Source organism: Chelon labrosus, assembly GCF_963514085.1.
Source record: "Chelon labrosus genome assembly, chromosome: 21".
Taxonomy (NCBI): domain Eukaryota; kingdom Metazoa; phylum Chordata; class Actinopteri; order Mugiliformes; family Mugilidae; genus Chelon; species Chelon labrosus.
The window spans coordinates 8,767,433-8,787,455 of NC_140354.1; the positions used below are offsets into that span (position 1 = coordinate 8,767,433).

General features: G+C 42.9%; 1 protein-coding gene across 2 annotated transcripts; it reads right to left on the reverse strand.

Moving 5' to 3' along the window:
• Window positions 1-11,252: 11,252 nt before the first annotated feature.
• On the reverse strand, window positions 11,253-19,613 carry elac2 (elaC ribonuclease Z 2). 2 transcript variants are annotated; one of them, XM_084571155.1, is made up of 24 exons: window positions 19,120-19,613; window positions 18,462-18,512; window positions 18,299-18,369; window positions 17,903-17,967; window positions 17,746-17,803; window positions 17,584-17,652; window positions 17,375-17,476; window positions 16,949-17,004; window positions 16,780-16,838; window positions 16,598-16,670; window positions 16,397-16,509; window positions 16,186-16,284; window positions 15,948-16,086; window positions 15,646-15,731; window positions 15,232-15,353; window positions 15,027-15,123; window positions 14,675-14,813; window positions 14,551-14,589; window positions 14,342-14,451; window positions 13,203-13,302; window positions 13,001-13,121; window positions 12,472-12,550; window positions 12,066-12,210; window positions 11,253-11,688 (listed from the first exon to the last, which is right to left on the reverse strand). In XM_084571155.1, exons 1-24 carry the CDS (start codon window positions 19,458-19,460, stop codon window positions 11,422-11,424), a joined length of 2,601 nt encoding a protein of 866 aa, XP_084427281.1. In that variant the 5' UTR covers window positions 19,461-19,613; the 3' UTR covers window positions 11,253-11,421. The 2 variants fall into 2 exon arrangements, with proteins under 2 accessions (XP_084427281.1, XP_084427280.1); XM_084571154.1 differs by having other exon boundaries at window positions 17,363-17,476.
• Between the last annotated feature and the right edge of the window lie 410 nt (window positions 19,614-20,023).

The following is a 20,023-nucleotide window of genomic DNA, read 5'->3' on the forward strand; positions in this document are numbered from 1 at the left end:
CCCCAGAGGGGCCTGTGTTTATCTCCTCACAGCATCTCCATCCAGAAGCCACCGCAGAGTGTGATTATCCTTTTCTTCTCTGCACAGCGGTAAAGAAATGTTGTCACTCTCTTTCCCCGGCTTTACAGGCGACGAAAGGTTTGAGCTGCTCACTTCACCGCTGATTAGCATTTGTGAAAGAGAACGTGAATTCTCACAGTTCTCTTTCCGGAGAGCTTATTACCCAAGGACAGCATTTCATCTTGATTCATCAAAACAGAAGAATTCACAATCACGGCCCTCTTATTTCAGAGAGGTGGCGATGTTCCAGCACCTCAGGATAACAAGGACCCAGTGTGATGAGGCATGGGTTCCCTTTCAGCTTATTACAGGTGTGAAGCGACATCAAGAAGCGAGGGAAGCCTGCCTCTGAAGCTCAAATGCAGCAGGACTGCACTGTGGCCTGCAGAGAAATCAAAGCTGCGTAGGTGGACGTGGACGACGAGGAGATGCTTAGTGTGGGACCACCAGCGTGGGGTAATTGGAGCTCCTTAACAGACGTTCTGAAGGAAAGATGTCTACACCTGCTGATAGTGTTAATGACACCAACGATACTTGCTCCTCACGCAGAGTCTTGTCTGATTTATTTCAAAGATATGTTCGTTCTTCTCTTTGATACAGTTCAATATTTGATCTACAGATGCATCTTTTGATGTGTAATCCACTTGAATTTAACAGCACATCTCAAATAATGGATGGATTTATTTGAGATTGTTTTAATTACAATGACTTTTTAGAGCCATAATGACAGAAATTTGATTATTTAACCATGAAATTATGACAAAAATACAGTTCAATCCAACCTAATCACTGAAGTTTTTCTGAGCATGATAAGATTTTTGCAGGCCTAAAACAATTCATGTCGTGTAAAAATAGTTTTATCCTCAGTGTTATCCTCCTGTCTTCTCAATCGAGAAGAAGAGCAGGAAAACCTCCGTCTTTCTGCCTCCTACACACGCCATCAACTCAGACATCTTAAATCTTTTCTGCATTGCAGTGATTTCAGTAAGAGCAACTCTTGTTCAGCTTTCATCAGCTCCAACGTGAGCTGCTCAGTTGAAGCTGCCACAGTTTGAAGTACAACAGAGCAACTCTCGACTAGCCACGGACCAGAATTTTTCTGAAAACACGGACACACGGCGTAGGCACGGCATAGATCTCTTGCTGAAGTACACTGCCTGGCCAAAAAGAAGTCGCCACCTGGATTTAACTAAGCAAATAGGTAGGAGCCTCCTATTGGATAATTACTGCATGGGCAATTATCTTTCAGCTGGCAGCAAGTTATTTAACCCCAACTGATGCAAGTAGCTTCTCATTTCTCAAACAACCATGTTGAAAGACACATCCTGTGGTCGTGGAAAAGATGTTAGTCTGTTTGCATCAAGCAGAGACAACATCTAAGGAGCTTGTAGAAACTACTAAAACTGTGTTAAGAACTGTCCAATACATTATTAAAAACTGGAAGGATAGTGGGGACCATCGTCTTCTAGGAAGAAAAAAAAAAACCTGATTGATCGTGATCTGCCATCACTTAAATGTTTGGTGAAATCAAATCGAAGAAAAACAACATTAGAACTCAGGGCAGGGAAGTAAGAGCATTTCCACACGTACAATGTGAAGGGAACTCAAGGGATTGGGACTGAACAGCTGTGTAGCCTTAAGAAAACCACTAGTCAGTGAGGCTAACTGGACAAAAAGGCTTCAATTTGCTAGGGAGCATAAAGATTGGACTCTGGAGCAATGGAAGAAGGTCATGTGGTCTGATGAGTCCAGATTTTTAAGAAGAGAGGCAGATAAAGTGATGTACCCATCATGCCTAGTGCCTACTGTCCAAGCCTGTGGGGGCAGTGCTATGATCTGGGGTTGCTGCAGTTGCTCAGGTCTAGGTTCAGCAACATTATGTGCCCAAAGAATGAGGTCAGCTGACTACGTGAATACACTGAATGATCAGGTTATTCCATCAATAGATTTTTTTCTTCCCTGATTGCACGGGCATATTCCAAGATGACAATGCTAGGATTCATGGGGTTCAAATTGTGAAAGAGAGGTTCAGGGAGCATGAGACATCATTTTCACACATGGATTGGCCACCACAGAGTCCAGACCTTAACCCCATTGAGAATCTTTGGGATGTGCTGGAGAAGGCTTTGCGCAGTGGTCAGACTCTCCCATCATCAATACAAGATCTTGGTGAAAAATTAATACGACACTGGATGGAAATAAATCTGGTGACATTGCAGAAGCTTATTGGAACATAATGACACAGCGAATGAGTGCTGTAATCAAAGCTAAAGGCGGTCCAACAAAATATTAAAGTGTGTGACCCAGTGTATAAACCGAATGTTTGTTCCATGATCAGCGGATAAAAACTGCAGCACCCAACTGAACCGCGATGGTTACCATAATTACACAAACAGTCAAGCTGCGTGATGTCTAGATATCTTAGGTAGCTTAGTGTCATGTGAAACACGTCTCAAAGTGCTTAAGTCTTGGGCCAAATTCGATTCATTTAAAACACCTGTGTTAGTTCTTGCTAGCGAGACTGTGCACACACTGCCGGAGGCTGCTAGAGCAATGTCAAACAGTGAAACCAAACTGTTTAGAATACGAGATAATCTCATTTCGTTTGTCTGAAAACAGCAGAAGGTGCTGCATCCTGTCTCTGCTGACATGCCTGTTAAAGAACAAGCTTCTCTCCATGCTTATTCTCTGTTTGGATTATATTACAGAGTGTGGTGCAGTGAAGAAAACAGCAAGTTCTTTATTTATTTATTATTTTTAAACAAGCCCTGACAAAATTCTTACAGTCTCATCTGGGTTTTCCCTGCTGATCGGTTTACCTCCATGCACACAGCCCCACACAGACACAGTTATTTTTTATTATTTTTTAAAAAAAACAGCACACAAACACAAAATACCTCCCATATGACTCATTGCTGCCTGAGAGAACACAAAACTCAGGTGTTTCCTAATGAGTACAAAAGAAAAGCAATTCAGCTATTTGTCAGGCTAATAATACACAATGAAAAAGAAGGTGCTATTAAGAACACACAGAGGAATTGGTCACAAAACGTTTAGAAAACAGCAAAACTGTTTACTGCTACTCTCTCTTAGCGTGTGAACAAAGGCAGCAGTTAACCCTGTTTCCGCAGCACAGGGTGGGTTTGCTGTTCCTCGACTAACGAGAGCGATTTCAAGCACCTGCGTCGGTCCTCGAGAGCCCGGGCATGCGAGTTAATAAAAAGCACAGGAGAAAAGTTGGCGTCATTTTTTTTTGCTCCTGTCGGAAAGTGTTTGCACTCATAACCTTTCTGTTTGCAGGCTTAACATTTAGCGTTAACATTTAGTCCTGCTGCAGCTCTAATCTTCTTCAATGTGTCACCAACATGGACACATTTGGCTCTGTTTGAATAGTTTGTCACTAATATTAGAGTGAACACACATAACCACCGGAAACTGGATTTTTTAATTGTAGTATTTGAATTTGTATATTTCAAAAGCTGTATTTGGCACAGCAACTGTTTTCATAAGGAAGCCACAGAGGCTACCATCTTAGCAAACTAGCGAACAGGTACGAGATACCAGGGTATTTTGACAGACTTTTTCCTAGATAAATCGTAAACCAAAATTATCTTAGCATTCACTGCATATCAGCAAACACATCACATCATGTGAACTTGGACCTCACCGAAACATTCTGTTGGAGCCATTATATATTTTGCACTTCTCGTTCATTTAAATCACTGCGTTCATGTATTTACATGCAGTTCCGGGGTTTTACCTAGGGGGCGCACCAGTGTGGAAGTTACAGGTGGGGGAAATCAGGTGTGTGCGTTTGTGGGGGAAGCAAACTGTTTGTGGATTTGGGACAGTGCTGTGGTATTTTCAACGCATATTTCAACGAGAATTTTTTGTGACTGAAAATAAATCAATTTCAAGAATCTGAATATATGAAACGCATTGAACTCTGTTTATTGTTTATTGTCCCAGAACACGCGTCCAAACAAGTTCACCCGCACACCACCCCAGTGGCTTATTTAAGTTTGTTTAGCTTTTAGTTTTTAAGTCACTACACATTCCACTTACAAAGCAGCGAAAATAACAAGAGGGGGCCATTCGTATGACCTTTCCTCACGAACGCGGTAAACACAACCTCATTAAGTTGTGTCTGGAAAGCCAACGGGCGGAAAATCTGTAACTAAACCCTAAATGTTATGCAGTCATCGTATTGTTTTTCATTAGTTAAGCATGTGCTCTTCTTCCTTTGACAAGTCGTCATCTGCGCTGCAGAAAAAAAAAGCCCCATTCTCAAGTAATGTTTTTGCTCTGCAGATGCTTTCTCCGTTTTCCCTTCACTGGTGCCAGCAGCTCCCCTGAGACGGACATACTGACGTCTTTTGTTTTTCAGAACACCTGGATGGAGCGGAGATTGACTGAAGGTTTTGATGTGCAATTTGTTGTTATTCTTCTCCTGTCTCATTTCGGTTCACAGACACTCATCCACAATGCTCCAGTTAATTGCTACAAGCCAGTAGGCAGTCAGTCACGGGCAGCTGTGTGCAGCAATGTCTTCAACCCGGTGTCTGCTTCTGTGAAGCCGCAGCAACAAAATGCATCTCAGTCTGTTTTGTGTGTTCCGTATTCATTCCCTGTTCTCATAAGCGGTAACAAAAGACGTGAGTGAGGAGCAGCTGTCCTGAAGGAAGCTGCTGTTTCTCCATCACAGTGGTCAACTTTAGTTTTCAACTCACAGCCAACAGGGTGTGACGAAGATGTCACACATGACGGGACGACCTTCACACATACGCACCGCTGATTGTGACGCATGACATGACATCTTTTTGCTATATTTTCTTATTGCAGTTGTCTTTCGCTACCCTCTGATACCAGGAGACATGCCGTAAACAAAAACAAAGCAGCAGTCCTCCATGTTAAAGTGCAGTGTTTTGTTGACCCATCCATCCACCCCAGTCCATTCCAGCACAGACTTTGTGGCGCCATAAAAACACCACCTGACATCTGTCAGCTTGCGTTGTTGCGTGTTGTTTTCCATTTTATTTTGAAGAAACGGGAAACACACTTCTCTTTTTACTTCCCGTCTTCGTTCCTGCCTGTGTGATTGACTCTCATTAGTTTCACCTGATTCTCATTTCCCAGTTAGTTCTGAGTGATTTTCTTGTCCGTTTGTCTTCGTACCTTATTTTAGCCTTCAGGTTTTTTCAGTTTAGGCCTCATTTAGTCTCTTATACTTTTACTTTAACAGTCTGACTGTGAACTTCCTGCTTCAGAATTCATTAAAGCTTGCGTTTTGTTTTCTCTGCCCACCTGTGTGCCGCATTTTGGTTCCTCATTTTCCTGCGTACCAACTTGGTCTTGGGCTACAAACCTTCAACTTCCGCCACCATCTCATTATCCCTTTGAAGACATGTTGCCTGAGGATTATAATCCAGTATGATCCATTTATGCTATTCGTTTTGCTTTATTGATACAGATAATGGAGGCAAACAGGGAAAGAAGGTCAGCAAAGATCCTTGGTTTGTCTAAAGATAGATGGAGGGCCGACATGCTAATTCTATGGAACATGTGATATTATTATTATTATGGAAATTTGGACTGATGCACTAAACAAACCGGCTTTTAATTGCTCTTGAATGAGCCCGTATTCATTCAGTTCATTTAATGGGATTAACAAAGGACTTTATAATTCACTCTTACAGATTTTCATTAACAGATAAAGGAGTCCCACGTAGTTGTGAGGGTTTCCTGCAACAACATAGTGGCGCTAAAGCGATGAGTCACTGCAGTCAGGCTTAAATAGCATTTTACAGCAATTAAAATCTGACTGAGTGGCTGCAGGAGTATGTCACTGACGTCTTGTTTTTGAATAAACATCAATGCACGATACTCATTATAGTACAGATGGCTCAATGAATACAGTAAATGCAATCAAATGGATCAGCAGGGAGATTATATATGGTTTTGTTGTGAGGCACTCTGTAGGAAGGCTGTGGATAATACTGCAAAACCACTAAAACAGACTTAATGAAGGATGTGAGTATGTGCGTTTGAGGAGCGTAATGCACATAATATAATGATGACTTATAATCTGTTAAATGATTCCAGTCCCAACAGAAGTGGTCTCTTCTCCTCCATCTGCAGGGCAGGAGCAGCCGCTTATGGTTTGGTTTAAGACTCTAAAGTGTGCCATTAAATTAAAAAGTTTTTGTATCATACAGGACAGCCCGCAGTTGTCTTCTAACACTTGAAACGTGAAGCAGCACCTCACCTTCCCATCCCCTCTGTGGAGATGTTAAAGTATAATGCTCAAATTCACGAGTACTCCCCACAGACCGGACCACATACCACATCTGCGTCAGTCCTCAGATACTAAACCCGAGTGATGTTTCCCTTCTACGAACAAAGCATCCAAACATAAGAGGCTTGACCCAATAAATCTCCCGTATAATCCTCGGCTTGAGTGATATTTCAGGGAGAATTTCCCTCGATCCACACAATTCACACAAGAAACTCTCATGGGAACTTTATTTGAAAAGTGAGGAATAATGCATGGTGAGCATCTTTTACTGTTTCGGGCTCTGTAATCCTCAGCGAGTCTTTATCTGAATGTCAAAATCACAAACAAGCGAGAGAAAAAAAAAAAAAAGAAAGCCAAATCAATGTGTGTTTATCCAGCTCGCCGCGTTGAAACAAAGATTTTCAATGCCTCTTCGTTTCTGAACGAAGCAGCAAGCAGGTGTGATCTGCGCGGCGAGTGCTCGCGAATATCAAAACGGCTGATTGTTTTCTCGACTCACTTTATTCACATGCTGGACCAGGTGAGTGCCGGCGCTTTCCAAGCCTCCCGAGGTTTCTCTCTTCTCAGACACTCTGTTAATGCTGAGCTGCCACGCTGGGGCGGGGAGTGGGGCCAGCCCAGGCAGAACTACATGGAATATTAATGCCTTGTGTCGCCTCCGCTTTCCATGCACAAAAGATGTGTTTTTAAAAAAGAAAAAAGAAAAAAAAATTATTTTATTCTAAAAGTTATCAAAGCTCTGCCTTGGATCTTTGATCTCAATTTTGTTCTCGGTGGGTGATGATCTGGGCTTGTCCCCTCTGGCTTTGGAGCGCTTTAAAGGTGTCTGGATGAAGACCTAGATGTGAGATGACAGCTGATGGACAGTAAGGCGAGAATAGCCGGTCTGATCAGCAGGAATAGATCGTCTGCCCACAATTACCGACCTGTCCGTGTGACTGTGGTGTGCCGGCCATAGCCGTGACCTCCAATCTGAGCGGCTCCTGGCCCCGGTGGCTCCTCTTCTCTTTTTTTTCCCCCCCTGTTTCACAAGTCCCCTCAGATTACCTCACACTTTGATTTCTACCAGAGCAGAACGGGGCTCCTCTCTGAATCAGCAGCCAGGCAGAAAATGCGAGGAGAGGCGAGCAGGCTGCATAATTGACTTTGTATAGAAGCGGAGGATTCAGGTGGAGGAGGTGTATCTGATTGGTGGCGTCCCGCTCTGTTCAGTTCTGTCTCCCTCCATTCTACAGCAAATAAACGATGACAAACGTGAATAACGCAGGTGCCTCTTGGTTTGATGTTATATTTTAATGACTTCCACTCTCTCACATAAGCCGCGGGGCTAGGAGGTGAATCCAGGCATGGTTGTTAGGTTCCTACTGACTTTTATTAGCCTTAATTTCTTTTAAAAATGATCCCCTCAGGGACGCATAAATATCTGAAACCACCCAAAGTCCTGCAAGTGTGGCTTTTCCCAGGGAAAGATAATTCACCCTCATAGGGTTGGCTGCCTGCAGAGGCGACACGGGTGGTTCTCCCAAATTACAAAAACCATGAGTCACCTCAGTTGGTATGCAGCCAGGCAAATAGTTTAGGTTTTATTTGTCCAGGTTTTAAGATTTGCAGCACTCCGATACAATGGAGGTTAATAGAGTTTAATTTGTGGTGTGCAGGATAGAAAATTAACATTTTGTAAGGCACTTTTTTTTTGGATTTACTTTCTGTTGTAGTGATGTTCTCTGTGCTACACGTAGGAGTGAATCTTTAAGCCACTGAATCTGTGTTTTTTCTGATCAGAGATCGGTGGCTGGTGAATAAAAGCTGCAGTGTCAGCTCAGCTGTGACACACAACATCTTACTTTCCTCTTAAAAACGACTTAGAAACATCAGGATGTGACAGGTCTGCGAACACATGGAGCCAACATAAATATTACTGAAAAATCAAACCAATAAAAGACTGAACTTACCTATGAATTAAAGTGGAACATCATTGCAACATCCATCTATCATCTATAGCTGCTTATCCTGTAGGGGGTGGAGCTTATCCCAGCTGGCGTCGGGACAGGTCAGCAGTGTTAGCATCATCGTCATAGGGCTAACACAGAAATACAACCTACAAACTATGTAGAATCAGACATTAGCCTATCATGCATGAATTGGGACTGTGGGAGAAGAAAATGCAAACTTCTTTTACAGAAAGGGGTTCAAACCTTCTCACAGCGAGGCGACACCGCTAACCGCTGCACCACCGTGACGCCCTATGTGCACCTGATCTGCAAGAGATTAGAGAAAACTATTCCACATGGATATTCTCATTCAGTTACTTTCGTTGGTTGGACTCAGAAAGCAAACACTTAAAATGATTGATGTAATAATCAGGCTGTTTGAAAAGCTGCAGCGAGCTACAGCCACCCTGTTTTTTGTATTTTTCCCGGATCTCTGCAACGGAGATGGAGAGTGCAGTTCTGCATGGCTAGATATGCTAAGTGAGTTTGCATAGGTAAACCAAGCACACGTCCGTGTATGTAATCTAAAGCATTGTATGGAAAGCCCACGGACAGCGGTTGATGAATGGGAGACTGACTGAGACGCATCATTGAGAAATGGGCGTCTAGGGAGACTGGAAAACAGTTTCTGCTTCCACTTGGCCACCGTGGAGGGGGAGCCTTTGATGCCAGAAAGCTTCATTAACCGCCTACAAAATGCCTCCACGATCTTTGTTACTGATCTTTAAAATCCAAGGGAAGGTGGTGACATTGCTAGGGAGAGGTTTTAACGCATCCAAAATAACTGCTAATATCAGCCGAACACATGTTGTCACTCATCCGAGTAGCTTCGGCAGTTTTAAAAGACTGGTTTAGGTTTAAATAGGAACATCTGTGGGTGTTGCCAGTGGTAATCTTATGACCCATTAAAGGCCAGGGACTCCAGTCCAAAGAAAGAGGGTGAAACTTTTTGGAGACAGATGTAAATATTAAAAGTAAATGGTACCACTTCACTTCTTCAGAGAAGGATTATCCAATTTTACATAGATGGTTTCCTTTACTCCTTTTGGCTAAAATGTGGATGTTGTCCTTAATGGAAATTCCTTTGTCCTTCAGGTGTAGGTGGACAGCTGAATCCTGTCCTGAAGAGCTGGCTCTCCTACAAACACATTGCTTGCAAGTGGTTTTCTTAAATTTGTCAAGATGAATCCATTGAAACTGTGCCTTAAATACTCATCTGTGGTGGTCAGGAGATGATTAGCTCCATCCATCCTCCATGCTTATGTCAAAACCCATTTCTGCTTATCGCCCTGGTAAAAAAAAAAAAAACGGCCTCTGTGGCAAAGGCCTCTGAATGGACTCGGGAGCAATGCATCTTCATCTCAGAGCTTCACACTCCAGAAAACAGGCTAATCGCAGACCCACCGCATCTCTCACTAATCTCCGAACAACTCACATTTACTTCAGAGTTCTGCCACGTGTCTTGTCCGAGCAGAGAGGAGGGGATCCTCAGTGGGTGTTAGCTGTTCCGAATTCAACCTTGAATTTCGAGCAGAGCTCCGCTAATACTAAATTTGACCTTTCAAATCTAGACACAGAGTTAAAATGGAGAACAACAAGGTAAATGTTTACTCTGAGGGCGTCTCTGTAACCGAAAGGTCAAGTTTCTGACATCAAAGTTCACTCATGCCCGAAGATTGCATGCGGATGTGGCACGTGTCAAATCCAAAAGGCTTTTAAGACACCGAGCCAGTGAGTCAATATCTCCTAATGGTTTTTAACAATACACCTGACCCTTCTGATGGCTGCAGCCTTCTCGTCATTGTTGCTGTGAGCAGAGGAGTTTCCTGCAGCCACCACTCCCTCAAGTGGTAAACCAAACTCTTCATGAGCTCCATTACCGTGGTGGCTGATTTCTTTTCATTTGGGTAACAGGTTGGTGTAGTTCTGATGGCTCACTGGAGCCCCCTAGTGGAGCAGAGTGGACATGTTAGAATCACATCTCCAACCGGTCAGTTTTAGTTGAGTTTTATGTGTCCAAATAATGAAAAAAGATCATATTTAAATTTTGTAAGACAGTAAAGAAAGAGTTTTTGGAGCTCATCCTGAGGGATGTTACTCTGTCCTTATTTTATAGCCAATAGAGTGAAAATCTGATAAATCTGATTTGAAATTCATTGTGATAACAGAAGGAATATTATCTCCTACAATGTGGAGGTAACAAAACAGCCAGTTGTTCTAAAGTGTCTGAAGAGAGGAACAAAGCTGGAATCTACACCGATCAGGCATAACATTATGACCTAATATTGTGTAGGTCTCCCTTGTAACTCCGAAACAGTTCATAGACTCATCAGAGAATGGACATGGGTCTTCTGAGGGTGTCCTGTGGTGTCTGGCAACAGTATGTTGTTAGTGGGGGCCTCTGGGTTGAGGGGAGGGGCAGCTGTGGATCAGGCTTGTTCCAGTGCATCCCACAGATCAGTTTGGGATCTAGTGAATTTGGAGGCCAGGTCAACACCTTGTGCTGTTCTTCATGTTTTCTGAGTCGGTCCTAAAGTGTTTTTGTGTGTGTGCCTGTGTCAGGCTGCATCCTGCTGGGGATGGCTGCTGCCATCAAGGAGTGTCATTGCTATGGAGTAGGGGTGCCTGGTCTGGTCTAGGTGGGTGGTACATGTCTAAGTAACATCCACATGAATGCCAGGTCTAAAAGTTTCCCAGGAGAACATTGCATTGTCACAATGTTATGCTTGATCGGTGTGTATGGACAGCAAAGTTGAAAATAAGGCTCCATTTTGGTCATCTGTATTGTGATTGATGTTTTGGGGCTGTTGTAAAAGTTTGTAAAAGTCCTGATCAGAACGATTTCAGTCAAGTTGAAGAAATACTATGTAAATGTATTTCACAGATAACATGCATTAAACTACAGCCACTGTGGTATTTCTTTATTTTTGTTAAATGAAAAACAAACTATATTCAGAGCACAGTGCAATGCAAGATTCATCAATCAAACCATATGATCCAAATAAAAATCTCATGCTCATTTAAATAAAATAACTCAGGATGCCGTCATGTATGTTTTAACGAATCGCAGGTGAATCAGCTGCTTTTCAGTCTCTTCGTTCCTAGGTTTTGTGTCGCTGCCTCCTCCGTCTGTTCTCTCTTGGCACCCCGGCCATCCACAGGCCCCCCCGCCGCCGCCGCCGCCGTCGTCTTCAGCTCGTCAGCCACCTCGAAGCCGCTTCCTCTGGGATTTCTCAGCTCCCTCCTCTCCTTTCTTCCCTCCATCTCATCGAGCTCGTCGGCAAAGAGGGTTTTGAGTACGGGGATGAGTTTGGGAAGAATTTTAAAATCTCCAAAGCGAATCTGGAAGAAGGGGGAATTGACCCGACATCAACTTTTGCCGGAGCTTTGAAATCTGTTAATGTGACGTGTTTACAGATCTGCCTTTACTCGCTCATAGACTCATCAAAGTGTCTATAAGGACATGCAGGAGCTGACGGTGTTGTTGTTGAGTATTTTTAAACCTTGTAGGTTAACATTAGCTAGGATACTACTGACAGATAAAATCTTAATTTTCAGAAATCCTTTTCCTAATCTGCCTCAACAACCTAAGTCTTATCCAGTAGTGTATGTTGAATTATTTATTTTTGTAATATGTACAAGCTTGACATTAGAAAGAAGAGCATCTTTCCAATGTGGCTTCTGAATGACTGGACATCTTTACGTGGATTCCAACTCACTCTCATGTGGTCGAACGATATTCCCACTCTGTCGGTGAACTCTTCGTTGAAGAGAGGGATCTTGGCGTAACGCTGGCTGAAGTGGTTCAGCACGATGAAGTCGGCGTTCATTTCCATGCCGACGCCGATGGCCTGGGAGGTCGTGCTGTCAGAAAACAAGGAGCCAGAGATTTATATTCCTCTGCTTTTCCGAGAGTTTTTTTTTGAGGATCTAAAAGATGCTTTTGTGAAGACAGATGCCATAGAAAAGATGCAAAAAATCAATGTCAGTATCTGTGGAGAGTGAACAGTGCAATCATCAGAGAAAGAGTCTGAGCTGTGGTTTTCTTTTTTTCCCCCACAATCAATCTGTAAATGGGATTTACAGATTCCAGGAGTGCTTGAGGTCACGGCTTGTTGTACTAACCTATGCCTTTTCTCTACAGCTTCCTCTTCCAGCTCATCCTCCAGCGTGGCTTCGTGGATCACTAAGGTTGCATTCTTTCCTGCAACCAAAAAAAGATCAGAAGCCTGAATCGCAGAAACACCCTTCCTGTCTCTTAGGAAATCAATCAAGTCGTCGGCGTAATCAAGAACCGGCACGCCCTGTTTGTCCGGTGAGCTGAGCCATCTATAATGAACAGGCATGGGATATACACTCGCTGTCTCTAGGAGGCTGTGCTTGGACAGAATCCAGTCAAGCAATTTAAGGAGAGTCAATGAAGTGGGATCCCTTGGGAAGCATTAGAAGAAGCTGCCAGCTATGAGAGTGATCGAAAGCATTAAGAAATATCTGATAAATTATTCAGAGCAACCCGTGTAGTCAAGCCACAGTTAAGATGACCTTATAGGAGTCACTGAAATATTGAAAGCGTGCGCTCAGTTTGCTCTTGTGCGCATCTGTCTGGACACACTTCAGCGACACGTGGACTTTAATCACTGTGAGTGGTACTAACCGATGTTTACGAACGCGTCGCAGGGCATGGTGTCTCCGGAAAAGGCCAGTTTCCAGCCTGACTGATGGGTGAAGCTGCAGGCGTAGGCGTTCTTGCAGTGATACACCACGCAGGTCAGAAACTGGGAGCGAACAAGGAAACTAAATGAGTGACATTAAAAGCTCCATTAATGAAGAATGTGACGGTCAAGGCAGCTGCAGACCTTCTCTAGATCGTTCTTCTTCAGCATCCCTTGGATGAATGAGCTCGTCTGCTGCTTGGTCACCTCGGCGCCGTCACACAGAAATCTATTAGGGATGAGGCTGAAAAAGAACAACAGCTGTTATGAAGAGGAACGCCAGGCTCAGGGTACACGAAGGAAGGAGCTCCTCTTACTGGGTTTCTGGAGCATATCGTGGTCTTTAAAGTGGCTGGAGGCTCTAAAATAAAGTTCATGTCTGCAGTTTATTTCAGATAACATGTACCACAGTCAGCATCCTCTTTGTTAACTGAGAGCTGATTGTTAAAAATCTAAATTTGGCTGCTATGGCGCTTCCTGCAGCGCCCCCTGCTGTGTGGACGCCCGTACCTACACTTTGTTCACAAGTTGCTCTTTAATAAAAACTAAAAAAAATTTAAAAAAAAAAAACACATGAAAATCAAAATCACAGACAACTTTTAACTTACAAATATTTAGAAGTTTAAATTTGATATTATTGTTTTTCTAACTGTAATGAATTATAGCCAAGTACTCTCCAACCCCCTTCTGCTTCAATTACAACCAAATTCAACACATTACAAACCTTACAACTAGTATTGTTGTCGAGATATGTGATGTTTCTGTAAAGTAAAATGTGCATTTAGTGTTCTGCAGTATTGTTGATATATTGAGTATATTATGTAATTTATGCTCATGGGTTTTTAAATTATAATGGTCTACAATTCAAGCCCTAAACAGCCACTACAGGAAGGTCAACATGTCTACTATTAGCTATCTGGATGTTATTGCATCCTATTGGATACCAATTTTGTGGGTCAGAATCCATTTTGAATGACGGACCAATAAGTAGTTAAAGAAGCATCACTATAACCTTCTAACAACTAGCGAAAAAATGTTATTGTAAAAGAAAAAAAAAACAGATAACTTTAACAGTTGCACTTTTCATTTAAGACTAGGATCTAAGAAGGGTAATACAAAACATATGTCATATCATAAATATAACTATAAATACAAGAAAAAAAAAACAAGCCAAACCTGCTGCTTTTTCAACAACAGGCTAAACACCACTAACTAAAGTAGAGAGACTATTCGACTTGGTGCACAGAGGTGGTCCTTATGAGAAGAAGACTGTGTCCACATACTTGACGTGGCTGAGGATCTCCTCACAGTAGTCGTGATACTGGTTGAGCCAGGTCATAAGGTTCACCGGAGCGACGAGGTAGATGGGAGCGAACGGTTTTCCTAAAGTGGACTGGAGACACAAAAAAATTACACGAGTCATTTTGTAGTTCATGCACACGTAGCACATGCTGCTGTGTGCAAGAGCAAGCGCTATTTTTCTCTGACGTACCAGCGCCCTTTTCCTCTGGTACAGCAGCTGTAGCAGCCCCTAACACAAAAGGTTGAACATTTGGATTAGTATTTATCAAGTTGAGTTTGTTTCGATAAGTTAAACGTGGCGTATGGGTGCTTACTGTGTGATGGTCGGCATGCAGGTGTGAGATGAAGACTGTGGAGATCTTGGACAAAGCCTTATCCACGTCATCTCCGTAGTGTCTGCAGAGCTGCCCGAAGGTTCCCTCTCCACAGTCCAGCAGTAGAGACTGACTCGGGCTTCAAACACAAGACAGTTCATTAGAAACCAGCTCGACAGGAGGAAGACATGCACGGCAGAACAGAAAGCTACAGTTTGTTTTTGTTTCTCAGCATCATATTACAAGCTCTGACTGAAAACTGAAATTCCCTCTTTAGAAAGAAGACGTTTTCTTGTTACATTCTTGAGAAATCGTGCAAATATTGTTAATCTGTTGCGGTGATCAGTTGTACCTGATATTAACTAAAGTGCCGCTGACGTTTCTGATCTTCATGGGAAGAGCTGATCCTGTTCCCAGGAAAATCACCTCAGGGTGTTTTTCTCCTCGACCTGCAGCGGAAATCAAATTTGCACAATCAATGAGACTCCTGACGTGTGAAATGGCTGTTGACTTTACAGAAGCATCACCCTTCTGTGCGCCCGGTTCCCAGAACTGACCAGAAAGCACTGCAGCGTCAGTGGAGCAAATCTTCCTGCACTCGTCCACTTGTGCCAGAAAGTTCGGGACCTCAGAAGCTTCTTTCACGAACTCCTCAGAGTTGCAGGCGGGGATAGCATCCCTAACAAATGAGACACACACAGTCAAGAAGACACACACCGCTGCCTGCACAAAACGCTGCAGGGAAGAAGAGGCATTTCTTTCCACATCTGACCTTGATGCGCCGCTACAGTATTTGACAGAAACAGCGTAGACAAAGAAAAAAAAACCTGACACTTGGAAGACGAGGTTAAAAAAGAAGAAGAAAGCGTTTGAGAGCAGTCGTCCGTTCCAGATTGTTTTCTGTGACGAGGCAGCGCTCGGAGCTGCAGAGTAATGTCGGTTAAATTGGGGGGATTGAAGGACAAACTAACCTCTGCCACTCCATTACGGGTCTGAGCTGGAACTTGAGCAAACACTCGGCTCTGACGTTCGGGGTGTGTAAGGGGGCCTGAGGCTCCTGAGAGAAAACGCCAAAAGAAGAGCATGTTCAGGACGTTTTCTTAAAAATGCTACAGTGTATTAGTGAAAGACACTAGTGCGCGTAATTAGAGGTGAATGCAGACTTTTTGAATGATGGACTCCAGCAGCGAGTTTAATTTCATAAGCAGGTCCAGTCAGATTTCTCACCACGTAAATACGACGTATGTTTGACCAGACAATGTTTCGGTGTTACCTTTGTTTGGTAAGCCTTTAGCTGTGGAAAGATCTCCGGGTGGATCATGTTGAGCTGGGTCTGAATCTTGTGACTTCTGACGTTGTGGACTGTGCACGCTTGTTCGTTGATGATCAGGTGTTCTGTCGTGGATGGAAACCTGCAGGAACGCAAGCAGCCTTTAGCTTTAACGCATCCAACTCAACGGCAACAGGAGCAGTTTTACGGGAGTCTGGATTCAGAGTAAGAAAATGCCAACCTCCCCATCCACTCCCGGTATTCATCTGTTTTCAAAACAGACTCTGGAGTAATGTGGACCACCAGAGCAGCGGGAGCTTCTGACCCTCCTGTCTGGCACCTGAACGGGACGACAGGCTCAATTTAAATGCAGACTTTTCCCTTGTTAATACAAGTTAATATTCTTCATCTCTTTAAGTGTACACTAAAATCTCTGGTGTTTAAACTCCTACCTTCTCAGCTGCTGATTGCGGCAAACAGCTTCGGCGAACTCCTCAGACGGACACTCAACGATAATAAAGACGGGTCCTGGGTCAGTGGGAGTACAGACCTGCTCAGGTCGGATCTGCAAGTACGGTACACAACGACAGTAGCATCAGCAGGTATACGACCAGAGCTTCAGCCTTAGAATTGACAGGGAATTCTCACAGCACCTCTTTTCCTTCATACACGATGCTTTTCCCATTTTTCAGATCTGCAATGAGTGGGCCGATTTGTGCTGTGCCTCTGTGGGGGAACAGACCATAACATGTGAGTTGTAGAATTACTGTGAAAAAATAAAAATACTGCAAAAGAATCCAGATATAGGAGAGCTCTATGAGCACATAGCTCTTACATGGGCAGTCCAAGTTCCTTGGCTTGAGCCACTAAGAAGTTTCCTTTCCTGGGGTGAAGCTGCAAAAGCGTTTGACAGGTGGAGAAGAAAAATGTCAGAAACAATCCTCATTCAGACATTACACAAGCACACACACACAGGATGACAGATCGTTCTTACAGCGTCTTACCTTGCACACAAAGGCAACCACCAAAGACGTATCTCTAGTCGGTGCTTGTCTTTCACCTGAAAGATATTTGACACGTATAACTGAAGCGCAAGGCTGCACAATTAAACTCTGGTGTATAGAGCTGGTTATCGCTACAGATTCCTGAATCGGTTCAGTTCAGTTCAGTTAAATATCAATTAATTTAGAGATAATTCAGACGACGTCACATCATGAGGAGGATGCAGGAAAGAGCCGAGGGACACAAAATTAGTACACGCCCCCAAGTGCAGGATGAGTCGTCAAGATTTTTAAATCACTTTCCAGGAAGTCATCAAATTTAAAACAATTTATTTCATATTATTCATTTGTTTTTGTCATTCAGTTTTATTTCATTATTATTATGTTATTATTATTACATTAAGTTCCTCTGCTGACCTGCAGCCTCACCTGAATCTTCTCCATTGCTGTTGTCTCTCTTTGGGGAACTCTGAGAGGGGCTTCTTCGTCCCTGCCTGGGAGAGAGTTTTCCACCATCGTCGCTAGTTTTGGCTGCCCATACATATATATATAAAAAAAGAAAAAAAGTCAGTTTACAATAAAATCCCTTTGAGGAGCTGAGGAATCACAAAAAGCACAAATAACTCCTCCGAACTCACCGAAAATTGGCACCTGATAAACCGTCATGGTGTCGTCCGAGTGCATCTGTTCGGTGTACGGGCGAACCGCTGGGAGCACACGATACGGTGAATATCACGCATAAAGCAAAACCAAAAGCAATGAGCAACTTGTAATTCACCAATTGTAGAAATTCAACGTACACAGCTTGATGTCGTCCAGTGGTCCAGAAAAGGACTTGATGGCACACAGGTAGTTCTCCTGCGATCAGAAAAAGACAGACGGCAGATGTGCAATGTGTCCTTGTCACATTAAAAGCTCCTGCAGGCGTGTTTGTGTTGTGCAATTCAGTTTCCTCACCAGCTGTGGAGGTCCAAAGAGAACACATTCAGGGACGCCAGTGTCCCTCAAGGTTAAGATCATCCCTACAGCAGAGAGAGAAGTTCAGAAAAGAGCTTTGAGAAATGAATCACTGCCAGTTTTTAGAGCCCTTCTCTTTGGAATATTATTGAAGTTTCTGGTTTGCAGAGATGAACACATGCAGACGATTAGTGATTGATGATGACATTTAATTCCCATTAAGACTTCTGATTGTAAGAACATTACCGTGCAAATTAACTTGATGCGATATTAGGAGCGTAGACAGTGCTACTGTAGAGAATCAACGTGAGTGGCGCTAATTATTTTGGCAATAAGCCTCCCAATAACATTTCTTCCTGTGTAAAAAAAAAAAAAATAAAAAAATAAAAATTGGACCTGATAAACCGCCCACATTCTCCCAGCTCAGTCTGGTCAGGAAGATGTTGTCCAGTCGGGCGGCTTTCAGTCTGCCAGAATGAAAAATGTTCACGTTAATGGTGTTCTAATCTGAGACGGTGACAACGGGTTGCACAACGCTGCCATGCTCGAACCGGCTTACTTGTGTTCCTGCATGAGTCTCTGCGTTCCTTCGCCGCAGTTGAACAGGTACCTGGGGCAGGGAGGAGGGAAATGTAAGGAATTAAACTGTGCAAAAACAAAAAATACTTAGAGGAAGTATAATTAATTAATTAATAATTTAGAGGAACAGCCAAAAACAACAACAACAACAAAAATAATCTACGCTTCTACCAGACAGAGAAAGTTTGGCTCCACATACCAAAAGAGAAAATGGACTTCCCTATACAGTTTGCATTTTTTGATTTTTCTCTCAGTTTAAACAACCTTATGAATAAAGACTTACAGAAGAGTTGGGGCAAGATGATACTGTCCGCAAATATGATTTTAACATCCGTTTTCTACAATAGTGAGCTAAATATCTTCTGGTTTTGGACTACTTGTCTTGCAAAACTAAACTATTTTCTGATATTTTCTTTGTTAATAATTTAAACCCACCAGTGTTTAATTGAGTCATAAAGAAGCCAAACAACAGATGGATTTATAAAGATAATGAAAACACTGTCTGGGCCACTCCTGCTGTTCAGGGTGCATATATTATGATGCAATGTTTAAATACCTGTGTAAATGTATAACATGTTCAGCTGGATTTACAACACTATTCTTCTAAAAACAACATGTAACATGTCTGTATTCTGTACCTGTTGTACTCGGAGAAGACAAAAACGGACGAAGGACTGTCTCTGGTCCCAGCACCGACCACCTGCAGGTACACAGTGGACGGTCCGAGGCTATCTCCACGTTTGTTCCTGTTCTCTTTGTTTTTTACTTTCCGAAGCGGCTCCTTATGCTTCTTCGGTCCCAGCTGCTGCCTCGGCTCCGGGAAATTGTTTCTATTGGTCGCCATTGTCCTGAAAAACTGCAACACAGTCCTGTGGAGGCGAAAGTCACAGCGTGCGACTGTCGGAGGACCAGCAGAGAGAGCTCCGCTCTTCTTCAACAGCAAAGTAATGCTCCTGAGCTTGACATGCACCGTATTCATAATAAATACGCCACCCAAGCGATTAAATAAAAAAGAGCCAATCGACAAATCGAACCTGAACGCGCTCAGTTAATGTTACCCAAACATTTCATCATGCCGTTTTATTGATTCATTAGCTGTGTGCTCATTCCGTAGGACTTTAAAGGTTGGTTGACACATGTGACATTTCTTCCGGCATCTAATGATGACGTTGCCGGTTCTTAACGCTCATTGGTCTTTACGATTGCCTAACGGGTCTGTGGACCAATCACATCGACGCTCTCAGAAAGGGAGGCGGGGACAGAACGTAAACAAACTGCTACGAAATAAAAGTTACATTCTTATGAAATATGTGTAAAATAACCCAAAAACCTATTTCTCACTCAGTTTGGTGGTCAGTTAGTTTCAAAACATGTTTATTACTTTGAACATTTTTTGTTTTTATTACTGTATATATTTTATTTCTGTGAGCACCTTGGGTCAATTACATTGCGTTTAAGTGTGCTATATAAATAAAAGTGACTTGACTTGACTTATAATAATTAATACAAATAATATTTTTTTTCTTAATATTTGTAATATTA

Excerpts from the sequence above, each read along its gene's own strand:
- elac2 (XM_084571154.1), bottom strand. The coding sequence starts at position 19,460 with ATGAATACGGTGCATGTCAAGCTCAGGAGCATTACTTTGCTGTTGAAG. Across the intron at positions 17,968-18,298 it reads GAATGTGGGCGGTTTATCAG|GGATGATCTTAACCTTGAGG; the intron begins GTCCAATTTTTA and ends TCTCTGCTGTAG. Across the intron at positions 17,653-17,745 it reads ACTGGACGACATCAAGCTGT|CGGTTCGCCCGTACACCGAA; the intron begins GTACGTTGAATT and ends GTGTGCTCCCAG.